Source organism: Polypterus senegalus, chromosome 3 (genome assembly GCF_016835505.1).
Source record: "Polypterus senegalus isolate Bchr_013 chromosome 3, ASM1683550v1, whole genome shotgun sequence".
Lineage (NCBI taxonomy): Eukaryota > Metazoa > Chordata > Cladistia > Polypteriformes > Polypteridae > Polypterus > Polypterus senegalus.
Genome location: NC_053156.1, coordinates 14,202,802 through 14,217,323, shown reverse-complemented (window position 1 = coordinate 14,217,323; position 14,522 = coordinate 14,202,802). Strand labels below are relative to the sequence as shown.

The following is a 14,522-nucleotide window of genomic DNA, read 5'->3' as shown; positions in this document are numbered from 1 at the left end:
TTAAATATCCCAGATTGACAGAGCGAAAATAGCAGTTTAGAAATTTTGACAAGACATGTTGCTTTTTTCCTTTTTGTTTAAATACACCTGTATCTGTATGTGTAACATTTACACCTGCACTTTACCTGAGAATTTACATACAAAAAGGAACCGAACTGAATTTAACATTGTTAAGGATATAAAGTTCCGGAACTCGACCACCAGGAGGCGACATCTGTCAGATTTTGTTTGTGCAGCCCGAGTATTAGGATGAATGGCGGGCGACTTCGCCAATCACACTCACAGCTGCCGCAGCAGGCCCGTCCCGAAGGCGTGGTCAACTCGAAGAGGCGGGGCCAACCCCTCCGCTTTGAGGTGATGAATGGAACGCCGAGGGCTGAGCTGATGTGCGGTACCGCTCCGTAGCGAAGGTTTAATGCGAGGATCCCATGATTGTAGCCGCTCAGCAGCCACGTCTGTAAAGAAATGGGAAGCGGAGGACTGCGGACACGCGGGGGAATTGAAGGACTAGCCGCTGTCCACGCTCCGGGACGCCTTCCACATTGGATTTTAACGGACTCTTAAAAGTTCCGAAGTTTCTTTTGTCGCTTCGGACGGTCGCCTTCTTTTCCAGTGGAGTATTTTCTTGCGTGCGTGTGGTTATTTTTTTACGGGTTTTTTTTTTTGCTTTTTTTCGAGCCTGCGATCTGTGGAAAGTACTCGCATTCCCCACCGGGGTTTCCAGTGATTCGTATCTTGTAAATCTTTTCATTTTTTTTTATTTGTTTAAAAGTGGAGATCGTGAAAGTTGTGAGGAGCGCAGCATCCGCAGCTGGACTCGCCTTGCGAGGGCCCGTCCCTTCCACGCGCAGGAGCTGTTGATCTTCGAGAGGAAATCGCCGTCCCGGAGGAGAAATGGGGAACGTGGAGAGCGTGGATGGGTCGACGGAGCTCAAGCCGCACATCCTGCCCCTCAAACTGCCCATGCCCGAGCAGTACGAACTGGAGGAGAGGTTCGCGCTAGTGCTGGTAAGCCACACCACCGATGGGGTATGGGTAAATAGGGGGCGTCGCATTCCTGCGTGGGAGCCTTTGTCTGGAGAGACCCGTGGGGAGAGTAATCGGAGCCCCCCAGATTCTATGCCCAGCCCCCGTGGTCACGCCGATTTCTAGCGGAGAATCTTTTTGTAGCGGCTGCGCGTTTCCTTCTGCGCTCGCTGTGTCTGCAAATCTGAAATCCTACGGCGGTTTGGGGGTGTATGGGCTCACGGTCCTCTTCACACTTCAGTTGTGTCGGAATTTACAAAGTTGCGTGCGCGGCGCTATGTGGGGGGATGGGGTCACGCACCCTGTGACTTTTATGAAAGAAAGTAGCCCCCCACAATTACCCCCAAATACATTAACAGCTGGGCGTGTGATCGCAGGGCTGTTCGCACGTTTTCGCCCTCTTTGTTCTCAGGAGGAGTCCGATTCGCGAGCGTAGCTACTGTGCCGCCCGCCGACCCCCTCGGAGCCCACCGTTAGGTGACTCCTTCCCTAAATATGGGGGGGCTTGCTTTGAGTCCGATTTGTTTTTCAGAAGTTGCCGCTTAACTTTTGTGCGCTTCCTCTACTCGTGTGGAATTTGACAGAACCAAAAGTGGGCGGGGGTTGTTTACACTCGGGTGGGGCTCAGTCCCCTCGGTTATGTGGTGTCGGGGGGGCAGTAATGTTGTGGTGGTCATTTTTCTTTCTGTCCAGTGCTGTCCACTTGTCCCCTTCTCTAGTCCTGATGATGTCATTTGGGGGGGCTGCAGTGGGTCCTCACATCGGCGCGGTATGTTTTTTGAAGTTGTGCAGACCATTCCAGATTGCCCCCTTAAGTCCCACATGCGGCTGCAGACCCGGCCGCGTGGCGCCTCCACAGTCGATCATTTCCAAGTGCGACACGTCTGGCTTACGGGATGAAAGGCGAGATCTGCTTGAAGTCGGACGGCGCGGAGAAAAAGGAGAGAGAGAGAGAGAGCAGCCCACCACCTGTCCTCCACGGGGGTCTCGATGGGAAGCCCCACCTCCCTTATAGTCCGGTCATTTTGAAATTCATTGAGCAAAAAACAGGCAAGGTGAGTGTTTGTGGTCAGAGACCTCGCGGCGAACTATGACGGCGTCATACCACCTTAAGAGAAGCTGGGACACCTTAAGACGCGCGGGGACACTTTGAGGGTCCCTAAGAGACCTTCACACAATGCAACCAGTTTAACCCAAGCACCAGAAATGAAGGGCTATGATGAGGGGTACATGATTGGAAGGAAGGGGGTCTTGAAAGCGGTGGCCATCAGGGATCAATATATAGCGTCTTCAGATCCCATCACTTGCTCACATTGTATTCCGTTTCAGCTTTGTGTTTTTAAATTATTTCGATTCATTTTCTCGCTCATCGAGCACCACTCAATACTCCAGAATAGAAAAAGAGAAAACAGGGTTTTCAAATTTTTTCACAGATGTATTAAAACTAATTGAACTCTCCCATTTGCACACATTCGGCCCCTTTACTCAACAACTTTTGATGATCCCAGTCTGATGTGACGAGCTTGCGGCACAACTGGATTTGAGGGACTTTCTGCCGGTTTGGATGGAGACCATCAACCGACGGCCATTTTCTGGTTTCGGTTCAAGTCCGGGCTTTGACTGAGTAACTCCAGCACATTCCCATGGTGGTCCCAACGCCACTTTGCTTAGTGAGCAGTTGGCCCAGTCTGAGGTCCGGAGCGCCCGGAGCAGGTTCTACTTAAGGACCTCTCATGACTTCGATCGGTTCAGGATTTCCTTGACCCAGTCCGTGATGCTGCCACCACCATGCTTTACCAATGGACTGGCATTGGACAGCTGATGAGCGGTGCCAGGTGTGCTCCAGATGTGGCCGGGCAGCTCAGTTGTGGTTTCTTCAGTGCAGAGGATCTTGTTTCTCCCAGTCTGACATTCCTTTAGGTGCCTTCCTACAAACTCCCAACAGAGCCTCCATGTGTCCTCTGTCCACCCACTCTGCCACAAAGCCCAGGTTGAAGTGATGGTTGTCCTTCTGGAAGCTTCTCCTGTCTCCACACTGGTTCTCTTCCAGAGTGCCATTTGTCTTGTTGGTTACCTGTTCCACAGATTGCCCAGTTTGACCTTGCAGCCAACACCAGAAAGAGTCCTACTTGTTCCAAACTTCTTTGACTTAAGAATTATGGATGCCATTGGGCTTTTGGGAATCTTTAATGGTGCAGCCCTCCCCAGAACTGCGTCTCGACACAATCCCGTCTCTTGGACCTCATGGTTTGGGTTGTACTCGGCGGTTGGACCTTCTACGCGCCTTTCCTAATCCCGTCCAGTCATATTTTACATTTACGTTATCAAAGGTGACTTCCTTTAACACTTGACAGGCACAGCTGGTTCAAAGTGATGCGCGTCAGGTGACTGGTGTCAGTAGTGGGATTTGAAGTTCAAAAAATTACCCAGCGTGCCACTACCACCAGTCAATCGGAGTGACCACAGATGGACTCCAACCAAGACGCAGTAACATCTCCATGATGATCAATAGAATGGGGTGGACCTGAGCCAAACTTCAAGTGCCGTAGCAAAGAGTCCCGAATACTTATGTCTAATAAAATAGCAAACCTGTCTACCGTCCCGTTTTCACACTGGGTTATTGAGTGTTGCTTTATATAGCGCCTTTCAGGTCGAGCATACTGCTCTGTGTGTTTCTGATGGCCCTTTACAAGACCCAGCACTGTGAGGACTCGACTGTATACTGAGCAGGGTGAAGCGTTACACTGAGTGAGAGGTTCAGATCTCTTTGGGCAATGCAGAGGAGAGGGCACAGAGGGTTTGCTGTTTGTGATAAATGCCTGTTAGGATAGGGTTAATGATGAAGGCGCTATATGAAACGCAGTTGAGGCCGCGATGAGGAGTGAACAGCTGCTGCCCGAGTGAAGTCTTTTTGGTTTCAACATGAAAGACGCTATATAAAGCCAAGTGGGTAGTTTGAATCCCACCGCTGACACAAGCTGCCCCAACAATGTGGCGTTCTCCTGCTCCTCCTGTGACTTGGACTGTGCTGTCTTGACTTAAATTCTTTGTCATGAAAGGCACTATATGGAGCACTGGATGAGCTTGGTGATGCTTGTTCTCCCCGTGTCCATGTTCTTACTATCGTAGTATTGCACTAATGTGCTTTTTTTTGTACTGTTCACCATGCAAGGCTCTATATTGAGTGAATAATTCAGATCTGTTTATGCAATACAGAGGAGAAGGCACAGAGGGCCTCGCTTTAACTTTCTATCCTTTAGTTGAGGTTAGGATAGGGTTAGTGAGGAAAGGCGCTATATGAAACGCGGTTAAGTCTTCCATTTAAAAACTGCAGTGAATAGTAAATTGTTCCTGTTGATGCAGCTTGCCGTCTGAGTAAAGACCTTTTGGTTTCACCATGAAAGACGCTATATAAAGCCAAGTGGGTAGTTTGAATCCCACCGCTGACACAAGTTGCCCCAACAGTGTGGCGTTCTCCTGCTCCTCCTGTCACTTAGAGTGTACTGTCTGAATTAGCTACTTTGTGAGTGAATAATTCAGATCTGTCAATGCAATACAGAGGAGAAGGCACAGAGGGCCTCGCTTTAACTTTCCATCCTTTTGCTGTGAGCATGTTCTCCCAGTGTCTGCGTGGGTTTCCTCCGGGTGGCAATCCTAAATTGTCCTTGGTGTGTGGGTCTACGTGTGTGTGTGTGCGCCCTGTGGTGAACTGCCGCCCTGCCCGGGGTTTGTTTCCTGCCTTGCACCCTGTGCAGACCCCCGTGACCCTGTAGTTAGGATATAGTAGGTTGGTTAATGGATGCATGTGAGGTTAGGATAGGGTTAATCAGGAAAGGTGCTATATGAAACATGGTTAAGGCTTCCATTTGAAAACTGCAGTGAGGAGTCAATTGCTCCTGTTGATGCAGCTTGCCGTCTGAGTTAAGGCCTTTTGGTTTCACCATGAAAGACGCTATATAAAGCCAAGTGGGTGGTTTGAATCCCACCGCTGACACAAGTTGCCCCGACAGTGTGGCGTTTCCCCTGCTACTCCTGTCACTTGGACTTTGCTGTCTGACTTAAATTCTTTGTCATGAAAGGCACTATATGGAGCACTGGGTGAGCTTGGTGATGGTGATGCTTGTTCTGCCCCTGTCCATGTTCTGACTATCGTAGCACTGCACTAATCTGATATATTTTTTTGTATCGTTCATCATGCAAAGCACTACACTGAGTGAATGATTCAGATCTGTTTGCACAGCGCAGAGGAGAGGACACAGAGGGCCTCACTTTAACTTTCTGTCCTTTTTGCTGTGAGGTTAGGATATGGTTAATGAGGAAAGGCGCTATATGAAACTCTGATAAAGCTTTCATTCGAAAACTGCAGCGAGGAGTAAGCTATGTACACTATATAAAGCCAAGCGGGTGGTTTGAATCCCACCGCTGACACGAGTTACCTCGATAGTTTAGTGTTCTTCTGCTTCTATTACGACTTGCACTGTGCTGCCTGACTCAAATTCTGTCTTTTGAAAGGCACTATATGAAGCATTGAGTGGACTGCTACTGGTCGGCGGCGTAGGACTGACCCTGTGAAATATCGTATGTTTGTACCACCACCTTTGGAATGGCCAGGCATGTAAGATATCATGTGGTTGTACCTTCATCTGTGAAATGGCAGCTCTTATTGGGAGTTCCCTGGTGTTTAGTGGGCTGATCCTGTGAGGTGTTGAATGACTGCACCGCCATCTTCAGGAAGACTGATCTTTCTGGGTCTTTCCATGTTTTTTTAGTTTCATAACTGAGTTAGGGTTGATCCTGTGAGATGTTGCCTGTTTTCTCCAATGATGATGTCCAATATCTTTGGCTGTGTCTGGAATGACCAATCCCGTGAGACTGTGTGTTTTTAATGGCGGATCCCATTAGAGCTCAACAGACTGATCCTGTGAGAAATGCTGTGCCTTTAGCTTCTTCTTTAGGGCGACCGATCCCGTGACAAAGCTGTGGGATGTTTTAGAAGCCACATATTTTCTCAATGCTTTTCAAATTCAAGGGGATGATCCTGTGAGATGCCATGATGCCCAAATGTTCACCTGTGGCATGGCCGACCCTGCTGGATCTGCCCTCCTTTTAGTGTTGTCATTCACTTCTGGTTGATCCTGTGAGCTGGAGTTGGCCCTTTTTCCTTTAGCATCCATCATGAAAGGCGCTATACTGAGCAAATGATTTCAATCTACCTACAGAAGAGAGGGGAAGGAGGGTCTCGCTTTATCTTCTTGCCCTTTTGCTGTCAGGATAGGGCTCACGATGAAGGGCACTATATGAAACCGAGTGACGGTGAGGAGGGATCGGCTCCAGAAACATTTGACTTATTTTGGCCGACGCTTTTATCCAAGGCAGACAACTTACAATATTTATGATGCGATTGGTTCCATTTCCCGTTGGAGCAGAGGCGGCTCGAGTGACTTGCTCCGGGTCACACGGTGTCCGTGTCGGTCGTGGCATTTGAACCCACAACCTCAGGGTTTGGAGTCCGAAAAAAGACAAAAATACATGTGCCATGCTGTCTGAGTAAAGGACTGTAGTTTCACCATGAAAGGCGCTATATAAAATGAGGAGGTGGTGTGAATCCCACTGCTGACACCAGTTCCTCCAGCGGTGTGGCGTTTCTCTGCTTCTGTTGTAACCTTGCGCTGTGCCATGTGACTCCTATTGTGTCCCTTTGCATTTGCCAAGAAAGGACTTTGGCTTAACCCAGAAAGGTACCCTGTGAAAGGTCGTCTGTCAGTGGGGATTTGATGGCTCAGTTTACGCTTCCTGGCGTGTCCAGTGCTCCTTATGGATTGCTTTGTGACTTTAATCCCAATCCGTTTGCTAAGTAAGCCACAGTTAAGAAGCCAACTTGGAGGCCCAACGTGGCCATAACTGAGCAGCTGAATAGGAATCGTCCAATCCAAGGGGTGTGTGTGTGTGTTGGCTGGCATCCTGACTGGCTTTATCGCCTTCCCTTTTCCAGATTCTGGTAAGGTAGTGCCAGGCCTCGGCTGATCCCATACTGAATGGCAGTAAATGGACTGTGGGCTTTAATCCCACCCTGAAAATGGTGGGGCTTTAGGACAGAGTTGGATTCGTGCTTTCGGTTGGACTCCACGTCATAAGGGGCAACCCGTGCTGCTGACCCTCAACTCCTGTTTGTAGTCCAGTGGGTCGACTCTGTGAGACGCTGCGTGTCTGTATCACAACCTTTCAAAATGGCTGACCCTGGTGGATGTTCTCTGATTATTTTTTTTTTTTTCTTCAATTTTATGATCCGCTGGGCTGATCCTGTCAGATGTTGCATGCCAGTATCTTCATCTTTAGCTTGGCCGATCTTGGAAGATGCTTGTATCTTCATACCCAAAGAGCCCAATCCTGTCATTGACTCGGTCGTGTGCCTGCAGCCTTCGTCTTCATTCCTCGAGAGATCATACGGTTGCACTGAGATATCACTTGACCTTAAATTTCATGGGAGATTTCACAAAAGTGGGACCAGCCATTCCAATGGTGGGGCTTGAATAGTCTCACAGGATCAGCCCACTTAATTATGAGGCTAAAAGCGGGAGACATTCCTCCGAGATCTTTGTCTCCAGGAGATCCGCATCCTGGCACATCTCCCAGGATCTCCTGAAGATCTCACGTGTGTACCACCTCCTCTGAAATGGCCCATCCTGCAAGATGTTGCACGTCTGTGTTGCGGTTCTTACAATGGTTCACGCCATGGGCTGATCCTGTGAGATTTGACATGCGTATGCCTACTTCCATGAAATGTCACATGTCTGTGACCCCACAATCTGTCTTGTAGTCTTCTACATTTGTGGGTTAGACCACATTCTTGGAAATGGCCGTTCCCATTGGTTCTCCGCCTGATGATCTGAGATGGGCATCTTTGAGGGCTTTACGGAAGCACCCATTGGCTCTCTCCGGGTTTGAGTTTCATGATTCAGTGGGCCGATCCCGTGCGATGTCCACCATCTTTGTCTTTCGAATGGCTGATCCTGTGAGATGCTTGTAGTTTTTATAGTTGAAGAATCTGATCTTGTCGTGACCCTCTGGTCACCCAAATTGTAACATTTCAGATTGTAATTAGGAGGCCCGACTGCCACTTACCTGGTGTGCCTGTAGCCTTCATCTCCTTTTCCTGTGCGTATGTTGGGGTTGGGCTGCATGGTGGCGCAGTGGGTAGCGCTGCTGCCTCGCATTAAGAAGACCTGGCTTCACTTCCCGGGTCCTCCCTGCGTGGAGTTTGCATGTTCTCCCCTGTCTGCGTGGGTTTCCTCCCACAGTTCAAAGACATGCGGGTTAGGTGGATTGGCGATCCTAAAATTGTCCCTGGTGTGTGTGGGTGTGCGGTGGGCTGCCGCCCTACCCAGGGTTTGTTTCCTGCCTTGCGCCCTGTGTTGGCTGGGATTGGCTCCAGCAGACCCCCGTGACCCTGTAGTTAGGATATAGCGGGTTGGATGATGGATGGATATATTGGCGTTGTCCATTGGCAGGGCTGATCCTGTTAGGCGTCACGTGTGGACCTCCATTATCCCAGATGAAGGTCTAGAGGGACCTCTGCTGCTGCTTGGCTCGTAATGCAGTGGGCTGATCTGGTGACACAGTGTCACCTCCATGGAATTTACAGTCCTATTGCATATTTGTGCTTCAACCTGTGGAATGCTACTGTAGATCTCATTTGAAATTCCTTGGATTTATTTCCACAATTTAATGGATGTCTGCAGGATATCGGACGCGCTTATCCCCTTCTTTGAAATGGCTGATCCTGTGAAATGTCAGCTGCCTGTGCCTCCATTTGTTTTTTTTTTTTAAAACGGCCGAGCTCGCTGGAGTATCCCTGGCTTTAGTTTTATAATTCAGTGGGCTGATCCTGCGAGATGCCACCATCTTTGAAATGGCTGATCCCATTGGATCTCTCATGGGTTCAGCTCATAATGACATGGGGCCCAATCCTTGTTTGTTTATTTATTTTTTTGAAATGTCTGATCCCTTTGGCTCCACTCCTACATCCTATCCTCCGTGTTCCTTTAGCGTTACATTTGGAGCCATTTGTATTTTTGAATCTCCCTTGTTTTAGGTTTGAAATTCGGCGGCCTGATCCCGTGTGCGCTGCCATCTTTGGAGGTGCGGAGCTCCTGCATTACCTCGGTGGGCTCATTTTGCACTTTGACAGAACTGATCCTTTGGCTCTCTCTCGTAGCATAGGATCAAACCCGAAGGCAACGCCATTCTTTGGGAACGTCCCAATTCCACAAGATCTCCTTTGGTTCTCACTTGACCTTCCAATGTCATGTGGTGTCTCCCAGGATGTGACATTCCTAAAGTAGAAGGTCCTCTTCGATTCGGATTCCAGCACTGGAGCAGAGCCAGTGTGACCAGCCGCTCCAAAGATTTTGGATGCCTGAACGGTGTCAGAGCATCAGCCCACTAAAAGCTGGAGATGCCCCCTTCGAAACTGGCATCTCCTTGTGAGATGTGCTCTTCTAGCTTTGTTTACGGAGTGGCTGATCCTGTGAGATGGGGTTGGGACCTTTTTAGAATTGCCATTGCCTGTCCTCCTGGGTTTCGTTTCACGATTCGGTGGACTGGTCCAGTGAGATCTTGCGTGTCTTCTTCTTCTTCTTTAGAATGACTGATCTTGTAAGTTTGCTGGTCGCACAACCACCTGTTCTCCATGGGGGACTCGATGGGAAGCCCCACCACCCGCCCTTCCTCCCGTATGGTCAGGTCTGTCGCATTTTGAAATTCATTGAGAAAAATAACAGGCAAGGTGAGTGTTTGTGGTCAGAGACCTCGTGGCGAAATCGCAGATGAGACGCCAACTGTGACGGCATCATACCATCTTAAGAGAAGCTGGGACACCTTAAGGGGACACTTGGGTCAACTCGACTCAGTGGCTTAACCTCAGGAATGAGTGGGCACCCAAAATTTTAACTTTTTTTCATGTTTTATGGGCACAACCACCACTCCAGAGGCTGGGCTGATCTTTGGAGATGTCACCAGTGTGGATCTCCATGGTCAGAGATGTGGATCTCAAGCTTTGAAGTTTAGAATTCTGGTGGACTCATCAAGTGACACATGTTTGTGCCCACCATCTTTGGAGTGGCTGATCCTGGGAGATGTTGCATGTTTTTTAATGCTCATTCACTCATTGGACCTGCTCTGTTGGTGCTTTTGTGATTTAGTGGACTGACCCTGTGAGATATCGTATGTTTGTACCACCACCTTTGGAATAGCCAGACATGTAAGATATCGTATGGTTGTACCCTCATCTACAAAATGGCAGCTTTAATTGGGTGTTCCCTGGTGTTTAGTGGGCTGATCTTGTGAGATGTTGAGTGACTGCACCACCATCTATAGGAAGGTTGATCTTTCTGGATCTTTCCATGGTTTTTCAGTTTCATAACCGACTTAGGGTTGATCCTGTGAGATGTTGCGTTCTTGTGCCATGTTTTCTGGCGCGTGTGATCCGGGGAGATCACCTTTGGCTCTGTCTGGAATGACCGATTTCCGGTTTTTAAAACGGCCGATCCCATTAGAGCTCAACAGACTGATCCTGTGAGAAATGTCGTGCCTTTAGCTTCTTTTTTAGGGCGACTAATCCTGTGACAAAGCTCTGGGCTGTTTTAGAAACCACATATTTTCTCCCTGCTGTATAATTTTCAAATTCTGTGAGGTGCCGTGATGCCCGAATGCTCACCTGTGGCATGGCCGACCCTGACTGGGTCTGCCCTGGTTTTAGTGTCGTCATTCACTTCTGGGTGATCCTGTGAGTTGGAGTTGGCCCTTTTTCCTTTATCTTTGTTTTTTTATTTTTTGTGGCGTCCATCATGAAAGGCGCTATACTAAGTGAATGATTCCAATCTACCTATAGAAGAGAGGGCAAGGAGGGTCTCACTTTATCTTCTTGCCCCTTTGCTGTTAGGATAGGGCTCATAATGAAAGGCACTATATGAAATCGAGTGACGGTGAGGAGGGATCCGCTCCAGTCGAAACATTTGACTTATTTTGGCCGATGCTTTTATCCAAGGCAGACGACTTACAACGTTTATGATACAGTTGGTTCCATTTCCCATATTTTGTCACTGCTCCTGCTTTTCAGATTCAAGGGGATGATCCTGTGATGTGCCGTGATGCCCGAATTGTCACCTGTGGAATGGTTTTAAGTGTCGTCATTCACTTCTGGTTGACCCTGTGAGATGGAGTTGTCCCTTTCTCCGTTATCTTTGTTTAATGCACCATGTTGAATGTCCTCCGATTTTTAGGCTTGAGGTTCAGTGGGCTGATCCCGCCAGATTTAAGCCCGTATATCTCTGGGGGCTGATCCTTTCTCATCAATGTCATTCCCACCCCGACCTGCAAGACCTTTGGCTGGGTTGATCTTGCCAGATCTTCCGTTTCTGTAGCAGCATTGATGTCGCGCTGTCATTTCCTCCATATGGGCTGATCCAGTCAGATTTCACTTATTTGTGGCTCCATGCCGGCTGACCTTGCCAGTCTGCTTGCCCACATATTTTGATTCATTCCGCTAATTGGCCTTTTTTTCGGTGTCTTCCCTTACTTACCCTGTCATCCATTACCTGGCTCTACGGTTTACCTGGCCGGGGTCTCGTTCCACAGCCCTCTGGTGCCTTGCAGGCCCCGTGTCTTTTGGTCGTCTTTGTGTGCCGCCTGCTCTTCCTCTCGGGGTCGGCCCCCAAACTCGTAACTGCCTCCGGATTGGGTGGCGGGCTCTCTGGAGCCTGTGTCGGGCTGTAATCTGAGCAGGGCTTTTTGAGCCGTTTCTTTGCTCTCTCTGGGCAGCCGCATTTTGGAGGAAAAATATGTCAGCAGCCGCCCAGTTCCTCCATTTCGGCACTCGTTTCCTCTCCCAGCAGCTGGAGGCGGACCAGGAACCTCAGCTCTGCTCCCAGATTGTCGCGCTTCCTCACACTTTGCTCACAAGTCTCCTTTTGTGTGGCTGGCCTGTTGTTGGGCCTGGGGAGAACAGGGCCATCATGACCTCCCCCCCCCCTTCTGTATATAGAATTGTTTGTCAGCCAGATGTGAGAAAGTAATTACCCCCTTCCAAATCTCTCCTATTTTGGATGACGAGTGGCCTCAGACCTTTGGACAAAATGCCATAATAGAGAAAGGGAGCCCGAGTGAACACTCAAGTCTTTACTTTTTTTAATTCGAGGAATTTGTCCGATGTGAAAAAGTAATTGCCCCCCCAGTTTCACTTTTTAATTCGAGGAATTTGTCCGATGTGAAAAAGTAATTGCCCCCCCAGTTTCACTATTTGGTTGCAGCACCTTAAGCAACAGTAATCTCAACTAAACCCTTCCTCTGGTTTGATCCCGGTCTTTCACGCCACAGCTGAGGAATCAGAGTTGACTCTTCATGCCAGAACTGCCACAGTTCAGATGCGCCGGTCACTTGGGTCGATTTGCTCATTTCGGGTCCTCTCCTCTGGCTTGGGCTGGCAGCTGCTGATCTTCTGAGCCATTCAGTTGTTGACTTTATTTTTTTTTTTGGCTGCATATCCCAATGACGTATCGGCATCGGTTCACATGGCCAGATACCCTCCTGAAGAATATTCTGGAACAGTGCAGAATTCCTGGCTTCTGCAATAATGACGGGTCAGCAACACATCTCCACATAAGCAGCTCCGTGTCATCCAAAAAGTATTTGCCCTTTGAAGGTTTTCACTTCCCCGTAGTGCACTGAATTTTTATTTTATTGACCTTGGCATGGGAGACTCTGAAGTTTGCTGGAAGAAGGTTTCGTGTTCTGATGAGACAAACGTTGACCTTCATAACCATCGGGGTGTGCCAGTGTGAGGGTCAAATGAATGAAACAAACTGTGGAGAAATCCTGATGTGGTCCAAAAGGAACCTGCACCTTGAGAAAGGACGATGAGCTCGCCACACAGGAATGGCTACAAAATGGCAAGGTGAACGTCCTGGAGTGGCCGAGTCAGAGTGGAGATCTCAGTCCAGCGGAGAGTTTGTGGCCGGACTTGACAAAGGATGTGCATTCACAGCCACCATGACACCTGATACAGTTTGATAAAGAAGAATGGTCTGTACACACCGGCTGAAGGGTGTCATGGCCGCCATCTCATGAACGCTGACACTTTGAATACTTCTGAGATCGTGTTTGCAACTCCTCTAGACCCCTCTGCAGAGATCTGTTTTCACTTTGACTTTAAAGAGTCTTTCTCTGCTGGTGTTCAAAAAACGCAAAACTCAATCCACTGGGATTCACGGAAGTGCAACCAGAAACGGGCTGTGGGCCTGATGTGCCCACCGTCACCCGCCAGACCTCCAGGGCCTTGTGTCCTCCTGACAGTTTGACTTCTGACTCGTCTGTCGTTATTCCAGAAGGCTCCATCCTTGCCAGTGCCAGCTGGGCATTGATGATGTTCTTGGATACCAAGTGGTGAGCCCGCTGTGCACCCCTCGTCCAGTTTCTTCTCCATCTCTTTAAAGTGTCATTGAGTCCCGAGCACCGGTGTGCGAAATTCTCGAGTTGAGCTTCGCTAAAGTGTGGCTTACCTTTGGGGACAAAGTTGTTTCATCAGCCTATGTCTTTGTCTGCCTGTCTGTCTGTCCTATAGTGCCCTTTGTCTGTCTGTCCTATCGTGCCCTTCGTGTGCGTGTCTCTTGGTCTGTCTGTCTCTCATATAGTGCCTTTCATATCTACAGTATCTATCTGTCTATCTTACCTGGGGCTGGAAAGACCTTCATTTCCTCAGATGTTCTTCTGAGATCCTCTGTGACTTCTTCACTGAGTCGTCTCTGTGCCCCTGGCGTCACTTGAGCAGCCTGACCCATCCCATTCCAAATGTCCTCCGTTTGAGTCACAGTCTCTCACTGTGGTGCCATGGAGTCCCAGAGAATTAGAAATGCCATAGTCACCCTCTTCCGATTGGGACGTTTCAGCCAAGTTCTTCCTCGTCTCATCTCTCATTTCCTTTGATGATGTTGTGGTCTCGTGGTGACGACGTCACTGTCATGGTGAGGGTCAGGACTGAAGTGTTGTCAGCACTGGTGGCGGGAGAGCAGAGGAGACCAGGCAAGAGAAACGGGTGGGAGCGACGGAGTGTTGGTGACGGTGGGACGGTGAGACAGCTGAATGACCGGTGGGGTGGCAGTTATGTTGGTGGATGTGCCCTTCCTTGGTAGTGCGAGATACTGCAGTTTGCCAGCTTTGTGAGTGGAGCTGCATCAGGTTGTAGAGGAAGGCCTGTCCAGGTTGGATGTTCAGGTCCCTGAGGACTGAAGGTGGACTGTCGTCATCTGAAAGAACGCAGAGCAGCCCACCCGGCTTGTTGAGGAAGTTCTACGGTGGGCCTGCAGGGGCGGTTAATGTGATGCCACCATTGCCAGATGGTTCACCTCGGAGGAGGGGCTGAAGACTCGGTTTTTGATTGGAGGCTCCGGACTTGTGGGTTGGGCCACAGAGAAGGTTCATTCACAGGTGCATTGGTTGCCCCT

At 49.2% G+C, this 14,522-nt stretch overlaps 1 protein-coding gene across 1 annotated transcript in view; it reads left to right on the top strand.

Moving 5' to 3' along the window:
* Window positions 1-366: 366 nt before the first annotated feature.
* LOC120524857 (formin-like protein 3) overlaps window positions 367-14,522 on the top strand; it is a 60,545-nt gene continuing 46,389 nt past the window's right edge. The window contains 1 exon segment of the mRNA XM_039746653.1: window positions 367-1,008. Within this exon segment, the coding sequence (XP_039602587.1) occupies window positions 895-1,008 (114 nt within the window). The 5' untranslated portion in view covers window positions 367-894.